The sequence below is a fragment of the Osmerus eperlanus genome, chromosome 26, assembly GCF_963692335.1.
Source record: "Osmerus eperlanus chromosome 26, fOsmEpe2.1, whole genome shotgun sequence".
Classification (NCBI taxonomy): domain Eukaryota; kingdom Metazoa; phylum Chordata; class Actinopteri; order Osmeriformes; family Osmeridae; genus Osmerus; species Osmerus eperlanus.
Window position 1 is genome coordinate 9,653,644 of NC_085043.1, and position 10,430 is coordinate 9,664,073.

At 50.6% G+C, this 10,430-nt stretch overlaps 1 protein-coding gene across 1 annotated transcript in view; it reads left to right on the forward strand.

Annotated features, from left to right (window-relative positions):
* The window catches only part of LOC134012732 (microtubule-associated serine/threonine-protein kinase 2-like), an 18,785-nt gene extending 8,639 nt beyond the window's left edge, over positions 1 to 10,146 (forward strand). Inside the window, exons 2-4 of the mRNA XM_062452274.1 lie at positions 8,377 to 8,518; positions 8,772 to 9,094; positions 10,081 to 10,146. Coding sequence (XP_062308258.1) covers positions 8,377 to 8,518; positions 8,772 to 9,094; positions 10,081 to 10,146 — 531 coding nt within the window. The remainder of the gene's footprint in view (positions 1 to 8,376; positions 8,519 to 8,771; positions 9,095 to 10,080) is intronic.
* Positions 10,147 to 10,430: the final 284 nt, after the last annotated feature.

Below are 10,430 nucleotides of genomic sequence, written 5' to 3' on the forward strand. Positions count from 1 at the left end.
GTCTCCCCTCCCCTCCTCCTCCCAGTCATGACATCACTTCCATCCCATCGTCATGTCTTCCCGTGTCCCTCGGCAACCGTCAGAGGAACAGCCGGCAGCAGCGCTGGGAACACTTCTGTGGCCTGTTGCCTCTCGTGTCTCTCCTACCTGCTCTTTCTCACACACACACACTCGCATGCATACACACACACAGCCTGTGGTTCAGACATCTGGAGATTGGGAGAAGCTGAGGTTAGAAACAGATGCTGCTCGACACGACTCAAAGGAAACTCAACTGTCTATAGGAGGAGTGTGTGTGTGTGTGTGTGTGTGGGGAGGGGGTGGGGAGGAGGAGGAGGAGAGGAGTAAGTGAGGAGAGAAGACCATAGTCTCCAGGTACCTGCCTATTAGCTAAATGCCACCAGTCCTCTCAGCCCTCTGCCCTTGGCCTTCAGATGGACTGTTTTTCACAACATGAACCCCAGACATGGAGCCACTATGATGACCTATGAATGCATAGCTGTAGGGAGACTGCATCGTACCCAGCTGTGCCTCTTTGGGAACCAATCAGCTTAATTATACAGACATTATGCCCGAATGAAAACCTAGCATGCAGTTTATGGTAATGAGCCGGTGGAGGGAAAACCCTATTTAATGGCCGTAGATTGTTTTCTTTACAGGGAGGTGAGGATGGAGGAGGGGGAAGGGTCGTCGGGGGGGAGTGTTTCGGTTCTCTAATTGATAACTGATAGACACGCCACTACGAGCGCTGGAGTGGGAGAAGAGTGAGCACACACACACACACACACAGGGGTAAATAACATCCCTTGAGTCCCATCAGAAAGAATTGTGCAAAGGCTTAGGATACAGCCTACCTATATCAAAGGAATGGTTGGTGTGTGTGTGTGAGAGAGAGAGAGATAAACCACCACCCCTGCTCCAGTTCACCCGGTGGTCCCATTCTCAGACCGTCATAAGATTGTGTGTGTATCTCCAGGGTAATTACCATACTGATGGGGCTTCTTCATCAAGCCCTGCTGCTTTCATATTCTCAGATCTCCAGCCCTGACTGAGCCCCTCACTGCCTCAGCTAGCTGGCTCTCTCTGCCTCAGCTAGCTGGCTCTCTCTGCCTCAGCTAGCTGGCTCTCTCTGCCTCAGCTAGCCGGCTCTCTTTCTGCCTCAGCTAGCTGGCTCTCTTTCTGCCTCAGCTAGCTGGCTCTCTTTCTGCCTCAGCTAGCTGGCTCTCTTTCTGCCTCAGCTAGCTGGCTCTCTTTCTGCCTCAGCTAGCTGGCTCTCTCTGCCTCAGCTAGCTGTCTCTCTCTCTGCCTCAGCTAGCTGGCTCTCTCTCTCTGCCTCAGCTAGCTGGCTCCCTGTCTGCCTCAGTTACTGCCTGTTCTGTCTGGGTGTGCACTGAGATGCAGACAGAGCACTTTTTTTCCCACTGATGCACAGAAATGCAATGTTGTAATTAGGATAGGCAAGCGCGTTAGAAAGGCTGATGTCTTTTCATGGTTCATGGAGATGTAATTAGTTTTCTTTGTCCGTGCAAAAATGTGAAGCATAGATTCTTGTGATGCTTTTCCCTTTATGGTCTGTGTGTGTGTGTGATGTGATATGTGTGTGTGTGTGTATGTGATGTGATGTGTGTGTGTTATTGTGACTCCTTGTGCTCATTCCTATTCCTGTTACACAGCAACTGGACACGGAGGGAAGTTGCACAAATGGTTTCATTCCTCTTTTATTAACTCATGACTGAAAGTGTGTGTGTGTAAAGTAGTTTGCATGCTAACACATGCTAATGCTCAAGATTCAATCAGACAGACTGGTTTGCTCTGGTCTGTCCAGACTGGTCCCTGACCCCCAATACACACACACACGCACACACACACCGCCCCAGCTCGTCTGCTGAGTCATCCTGCCTGCCTACCTTAGGAGATGAAACAAACCAAAAGCTCAGTCTGTCCTGTCCTAGGCACTCAATATACACACACACACACACACACACACACACACACACACACACACACAGTTCTCTGGCTGTCAGAGACCTGTTTGACTCAGCGTCTGTTGCAGCAAATGAACCGTATCTCTCTCTCTCTCTCTCTCTCTCTCTCTCCTCCCCCCCCCCCCCCACCACACCATATAAAAGGCCATTTAACTCATCTCCTCACTCCATTACTGTTTCTGGACCACAGACAGTTCTAAATGCTAATGTGTGTCTGCGTACGTCCATTCCTCTATGCGCGCAGTCTGAACTATCCATCAGAGTCAACCTTAGTCAGCCCTTAGTGAATTATTCATTAAAACATCCCTTTGTTTTAATCATTAGGACAAGAACTGTCAGTCAATATGGTGGCAACACAGCCCACACACACACACACACACACACACACACACATTCACATGTGACAACTCACAACACCCATGTTGTGGACTTCCTCTATCTGTTCCACCTGCTCTCCTTGATTCAGTGCCTCCTGTTTTGCGTTCTGCTTTCTCAGGTGTCAGACTCGTTTAATTAGTCTAGTCCTTCCTGCAGCTGTGAGCAGAATATACGCGGACAGACTACAGCCCGACCGATAAAGGATTTTTAAGGCCGATGCGATACAAATATTTGGTGATTTAAAAATCCGATGTTCTGATATCGGCCAATATAATTTTATTTATTTTTTATCCAGAAACGCGTAACAAAACAAACTGATTTCCCTAACAGTAGTTATTTGTAGTTTACATTTAGTCACTTTTAGCAGAAGTTCTTATCCAGAGCAACTAAGTACAGGGACATTCCCCGAGGCAAGTAGGGTTAAGTGCCTTCCCAAGGACACAATGTCATTTGACATGGCCAGGAATCAAACCAGCAACCTTCTGATTAATAGCCCGATTCCCGATTCCCTAACTGCTCAGCCATCTTACTCCTGTTATTTCCTCACTAAAATAATATGTTACTGGAGTTTCTGATAAATAAAATGTATAAAAATACAAACTTAAAAGATGAAACTTAAAGTCCTTTAAAAACAAACATTAATATTCATTTATCAGCCATTATAAATATCGATAGTTTGGAAAATGCCCAATATCAGCCGATTAATATCGGCCCGCCGATATATCGGTCGGGCTCTAGGACAGACGTGGAGCGGAGAGGTTGGAATGCTGATGGAGGCGATCTGACAGCCTGCTGGTTGCTGCCTGAGGGCTGTGCTGTAATGTGTGTGTGTGTGGTGTCCGTCACCTTGAAGACCTTAGCCCCAATGCTCAGGGTCTTAAAGGTCAGGGGGCGTTTAATTGTTTGACCTCCTATGTTTACTATGAGGTCTGGCTACTGCTGATTGGCTGGGGACAGGGAAAAGGGGGGCATTTAGCTAAGGTGGCCGGCAGGTAATGTTTGTTTTTTATAGGAGCTCCCAGTAATAGCCATTCCTCCCAGCTGTGACAGTTATTCAGACAGTTATTCCTCCCAGCTGACTGGCTGGTCGGGCCGTCTGGTTTTCTCCAATGTGAAAGGCCAGAGCTGTCAGGCAAGGGGGAGAGGGGAGGGGGGCTGGGCGCCTGGGCCTGGGGAGAGAGACTGGGCTAACCTACCATCCTGGATCATGCTGTCCCTCTGAAGGTCACACTCTAGGGGGGGTCATTGATGCTGGAGTCTGGCTCCCCCATTATTCTCTCTGGAGTTATCCTCCAGCCCTCCATACATCCACCTCACAAGGCCCTCTCTGCTCTCCATGTCAGGCCTGTCCTGATGTGGTCTGGTCTAGCTCTGGCCTGGTCTGGTCTGGTCTAGCTCTGGCCTGGCCTGGTCTGGTCTAGCATAGCCTGGCCTGGCCTGGTCTAGCTCTAGGCTGGTCTGGTCTGGTCTAGCTCTGGCCTGGCCTGGTCTGGTCTAGCATAGCCTGGCCTGGCCTGGCCTGGCCTAGCTCTAGGCTGGTCTGGTCTGGTCTAGCTCTGGCCTGGCCTGCTCTGGTGTAGCATAGCCTGGCCTGGCCTGGTCATTCAGTCTGAGGCAGTGGCAGGTGGACTGCCACTGCCTCAGACAGAATAGTGACAGAATAGTCCAGTCCTCCATAAAGGAGGGTTTGGAGGGGAGAGTCAGGGTGGTGCTGGGCTGAGGAGCAGAGCTGCCCTGCATCACAGCTGTAGCAGACAGATTACAGGAGGGGTGGAGGCCAGGGGGTGGATAGAGGGGGGGGGGGGGTGAGACACAGGGGCAGTAGTGGCTAAGATAGCTCAGCCCCAAACCCTGACTCATGACTCATAACCCTCTAACAAGCACTGGGCTTTTAATGGGTCGTTCTTTTACAGTTCCAGCGAGAGAAACGCCTCATTCCTGCAAGCAGGGCCCCCCTGGTCTTTTAGCGCTCTGTCTCACCGTCTCTCTCCTCCTTTCCTGTTTGGACCCCCCTCCCCTCCCCACCTCCTTGGTATCTTCCAGTGCTAAGTGTGTGTGCCGGGCAGGACCACAGAGACCGAGTGGGGGGGGAGGCTCACTGTAATAACGCTGCACAAAGCACTTTCTTTGTCCTCACTCCCACCATCCGCAACAGAAACCCTATGAACCCCCCCCCTGGATTTAAGTCTTTATTTACTACTCTACAGAGCCTTTCAAGATGCTCCCCATATGGAGGGAGAGGTGTGTGTGTGTGTGGGGGGGGGGCAGAATAAATGCCCCAGTAATCCCAGATAGTAATCAGGTCTGTACCAGCACGTTGGGTTCATATTCTCCAAGCCTGCCTTCTCTCCCTCTCCCTCTCTCTACGTGATTACACGTACATTCTATCCATCAAATATCTGCCCGCTTTTTAGGAAATGCTGCTCTATCGTGTGTGATCACTTGGCCCCATTTGGAGTTGGAAGAAGGCCCAGGCTTGTATTAGTCATGTTATTCCCTGTAGCACCCCATCACTTGCTCTTTATATGCCCAGCCCCTAACCCCTAGGCCCAGCCCCTAACCCCTAGGCCCAGCCTCTAACCCCTAGACCCGGCCTCTAACCCCTAGGCCCAGCCTCTAACCCCTAGGCCCAGCCCCTAACCCCTAGGCCCAGCCTCTAACCCCTAGACCCGGCCTCTAACCCCTAGGCCCAGCCCCTAACCCCTAGGCCCAGCCTCTAACCCCTAGGCCCAGCCCCTAACCCCTAGGCTGCTGAAGCCCTGTCCCCTTGACTCGGCCCATCTGGAACACGTCAACACCGCTAACGGCCTGGATGAGCACACGCGTGTACACAGCACTTCCACACGCGTGTTCACGGCGCTTCCACATGTACACACTGTCCCAGGCTGCAGGGAAACCGCTTGTGATGCAATCCTCCTGTACAGGCATGTTTGTAATGTTCTCAAACAGGAAGGAACACAACATGCTCTACGCTGCTCAAGGGATTAGAAACACACACACACACACACACGTATAGCTGCCGCAGGGCTGTAGAACCACCTGGTGTGTGTGTGTGTGTGTGTGTGTGTGTGGCGGGTCTCGAATAGCTGTGGTGCTGAGGGGGAGGAGAGAGGGAGAGGAGGAGGGAGAGAGAGAGAGAGGGTTTTACTTCCTCCCCTGTGTACTGTAAATGAACCCAGGTGCCTCGGGCTGTTTTCCAGACAATTCCACGACCTGCTGGTTTTGCACTTCATGAACAGAGTGGTGGCAGGGTACAGTTCATGAAGAGTGGTGGCAGGGTACAGCTCTCTCACAGGCAGGGTGTGAGAGAGACCCAGGCCCAGAGGAGGTGTTATGGAATGTTGTTTTTTCTTGTGGCATTTCTGCTTTATTAATGAGACACAGACAAAGAGACGCCCCAGGGTGATTAAAGAGAGGGGACGATTGTAACATGTAAATGAGCCTCGCCTTTCCATCAATCTGCTTTCTCAAGTTTTCGAATAAGAATCTAGAAATGAAAGTGCTGCTCACCAAAGCGGACCAACATCTGTTTCTACCTTTTCCTGGTTTTAACGCTCATAGCGCAGATAAATATAAATTGCCTTCAAACACACCTGTGCAAGAAGACGTTCCAACAGATACTTGTTCTTGTTTCTTGATGAGCGGTAACGTGCATTTGCGTAGAAAACATCGCCTTTTTTTCTGTATCATTACCGGCATAAGTCTGTCACCAACCACCCCAGGCCTTAAACCCAAAATGCTTTTGTACCGAATAGTTTTGTGATCGCTAGCACTCGCTGACTGATTTATAACGGTAAGGCACTGCAAAAAGAACAATCCCGGCTTGCGCGTCATTAGCTAGCGTCGCTTGCTATCTGCTAACGCTAGCCTGACCGTACTCGCCTCTCCAGTTGCCAGGACCCCCTCGGGAAACGCGCGCTGTGTAATGTAGCGTGCTGTTGAACGAGTCAACAGAGACTTCAACTTTCAACTTTATTTATCCTTCAAAAGGAAATTAGTGTGCAGCAGGGGTCAGAAACACATACACAAACACAGAACAGCATCGCCAAATGCCAACAACATTAAACAACACAGGACACACAATACAAACACACCTTCCCCCAAACCCAATGACAGGGTCCAATTGGGACAGTAACCTACAACATGAATCCATCAAATGGCCATTGGCAGGGAATTCTTTTTTCCTAATAGCCACAGGAATGAAGGAACTAGTTGTCCTCTTCAGACATGGTGCTTTGTTATCGAGAGAGACCACTGTTGGTTATGGAAGTTCTGACTCAGATCGTTTGGCCTCAAGTTATTGGGAACATTCAGAGGGCAGGTGTGTGTGTGTGTGTCTGAGCCAAGGCCAAGAAACGTGTGAAGGTTATTGGATGTAGGCTCTCTAATCCAGCTGTAGGTTACACCAGCACAGTCTTTCATATGGTGGTGGGGATTGATCCGGGGATGGATCCCCGGAGGAAGGGATGGAGGAAGGGAGAGAGAGAGAGGGAGGGATGGAGGAAGGGAGAGAGAGAAGGAGGGATGGAGGAAGGGAGAGAGAGGAGGGATGGAGGAAGGGAGAGAGAGAGGGAGGGATGGAGGAAGGGAGAGAGAGAGAGAGAGAGAGGGAGGACGGGAGAGAGAGATAGGGAGGGAGGGAGGGAGAGAGGGAAGGATGGAGGAAGGGACTGAGAGAGAGGGAGGGATGGAGGAAGGGAGGGAGGGATGGAGGAAGGGAGAGAGAGAGAGAGAGAGAGAGAGGGAGGGAGGGATGGATGGAGGAAGGGAGAGAGACAGCCTTTGCTTTGTATTTGCCTGTTAACCAAATCCAGTGTTTTAAAGGCTTCCCCAACAAAGACTGAGGCTGAAGGATGTTTGTTATTCCTTCTCAATCTCGTGTCTGAACTCTGTACCAGACGATGCTGTGGCAGGTTTCACCTCTGTGGTTTTCCCTGGGTCCATCACTTAGAATTGGTGTGCCACCTGGTGGCTAAGGAGTAAATTGCACCAGGCATACAGTAGAAAATGGGATTGTCACGTTTCAGGTTGTTTTTCTGCATCTGTGAGGATAGCCACGTTCAGTGGGTTTGAGTTTGACCGGTTTGGTTCCCTGGTCTCTAACTTGTTAAAGGCTGCTAAAAACGTTTCCCTGAAATCCCAAGCCCTTTCGTGTGTGTGTGGTTTCGAGGTTGCGGTGTGTGTGTGTGTGTGTGTCCTCCGGCACGGCGATATCCAGATGTCTCCGGAACTCCTGGCGACCAAGGGCTCATCAGTTCGCTGCTGGAGCGTAAGACGAAATGACCTCATCTGAGACCAGGTTTCCACGCTGACCGTTCTTTCCGATCCTGGTGATCCAAAACAGCCAGGCGAGGCCGGTAACCCAACCCGGCTAGCCTGGCTGGACATCGGGCACTTCTCCCTCTCTGGTGCCCTCCTCTCTGGTCCTCTCGTTCCCAGCGGCTGGAAGCCTGCCCTGGCAACACCACAAGCAACTATGGTTCTGACTTTCCACTGTCCCCACATGTGAGGGGATAATCTGGGTTCATAACCCCAGGCTCCTCTGGGTGGCTGGAGCCCAGGTCAGGGCTCCTCTGGGGCTGAATCCAGCCCTTGATTGATTGGCTTTCTGACCGCAGAGAAGCTGGGCTGCGAGTTGCATAATGAGTTGAACAGACGCGTGCGTGTGTGTGTGTGAGAGAGTGTCCCTGTGTGTGTGTGTGTGTGTTGGAGTACGTGTGAACTGGGTTTGGCTGTGTGTAGCCCCGGTGTTAGTATGGAGATCCAGTGTCCGTGTGTGGTTTTGCACTGTACTTTATGACTTTGCTTTGGCACAGGGCCCACACGCACATGGACCCTGGGCCTTGTTGGGCTTGGTGGGGCCTTGTTGGCCTGGACAGGCTCCACTGGGTCTTCAGCAGCGCCAACAAGCCTGTAAAGGGGCACACGTGTTGGTTTGCAGCATTTAATAGGTCTTTCTCTTGTTCTCTCTCCCCCCCACCTCTCTTTCTCTCTCTCTTTCTCTCTCTCTCAGAGGGAGTATGCTCCTCCCCCTCCCCTGCTGTTCAGGAAGTTGAGTAACCCTGACCTGTCTCCAGCTGCCAACAAGACCAAGATCTACCGGCAGCTCAGCCAGGACGAGAGCCACGCCCGGCGCAGCAGCATGGCCATGACTGGTGAGACACACACACACGTACATATACCAAAATCCAAATCTTCTTTTCCAAAATATTTTTTTCACGGGGAGAGAACAGAGAAGCCTAACACAGAGCAGATTAAAGCTTTGAAACTATTTTACACGACACAGAAACATTTCAAGTTTATTTGTACGTTTTTCCACACACAACAGAAACATTTCAAGTTTTTATAAACGTTTTAAAATGTATTTGAGCAAACTTCTTTTAAAGTGTGTGTGTGTGTGTGTCCCAGGTAAGCAGCTCCTGCCCCTCTCCAGCAGTGTGCACGGGGGCGTGAGCCAGGGACCCTGGGAGCTCAACAACCTGGTCCTCATGAGGAACCAGAGCCTGGGACAGTCTGCCCCCTCTCTCACAGGCCTGGTGAGTCAACTCACAACACAGACACACACACACACTCAGACACACACTCTCACACACTCAGATACACACACACACACACTCACACACCCACACGCTTGGACACACTGCTATGATTCAATGTGGCCACCATCAATCCCACCAGTAGATGGCAGCATTGCTCAACCTGCCACAGTGAAGGCCAGAGCAAGTCTCAGTGTGAGAGGGTTGTACACAGACCAGCGTGTTGTAGACCATCACACAGGATGATCTACAACACCATCATGGCAGCCTGGAGTCTTTAAATCATCATGTATCGAAACCCACAGACAGAAGCAGATGGATCTGACGCGTTAAGTTATCATTCGCACGTAATTATCAGGACATGTTGTTTGCTCATGACGGTAAACTTGGACTTGACAGTTGGACTTGACAGTTGGACTTGACAGTTGGCTCAGCAGGCTTGAGGAGAGGAACGTTGTCAAGGTACAACTGAGGTGGTCACACAGAGGAATGTGTGTTGATTCTCTCTCTCTCTCTCTCTCTCTCTCTCTCTCTCTCTCTCTCTCTCTCTCTCTCTCTCTCTCTCTCTCTCTCTCTCTCTCTCGTGAATAAGAAGTTTTTGTTTTGCTTAGTGTGATTGGAAAAGTAAAATGGTGAAATTGTAAGTGAAATGGGTTTGTTTGAATAAGAAAATGGCTGGTGTGGTGAAACTGCTTGGTGAGCTGGCAGTTCTAACTGCCCAATAAAGGTATCTTTAAAAGTCAGTCTCTCCTGCTCTCTCTCTCTCTCTCTCTCTCTCTCTCTCTCTCTCTCTCTCTCTCTCTCTCTCTCTCTCTCTCTCTCTCTCTCCTGCTCTCTATCTCTCTCTCTCCTGCTCTCTCCTGCTCTCTCTCTCACCCTTTTGAAAGCCTTGTGTAACCAAGCCAACAGGATATTGCGGATGCAATTCAAAGTGGAAAATGTGAGCCAGTCGAGACAAACGCTGATTTCATTTTGTTTCTCTCAAACAGGTTTATGAAAGTTTTCTCCACTTGACAGTACCCTGCCCCCCCCCCCCCAAACCCCCCCCCCCTCTCTGTTTGGGGGCGTACGAGGGTGGTCTTAACCCATCCTCTGAGGTGGGGTGTGGGCAGGGACTGCAGAGACCGGTAAGGACTCGCCAGCGTATCTCTGTTTCCTGTTCTTTCCTGTTCCTGTCTAAGACGTCCCCGGGGAACGCCTGTCACTCTGTGTTGTCGTCGGAGCTTAACAGTTTGTTCCCTGATTGATTTTAATGAGCTGCGTTCACTCTTGTGGGGAAACAAGTGATTTGTATTTCCCGTCTCCCCTTCTCTCTCCCCTTCTCTCTCCCCTTCTCTCTCTCTTCCCCTCCTTTCTCTCTCTCTCTCTCTCTCTCTCTCTCTCTCTCTCTCTCTCTCTCTCTCTCTCTCTCTGTGTGTTCTACAGTACAACGTAAGGGACAATCAGATTAAAGTAAACCCTCCCTCTGGTGGACTCTACAGTAAGGCTGTGATGTAGACAGCATACTGTCTTCAGTGCACTTCCTGACAGC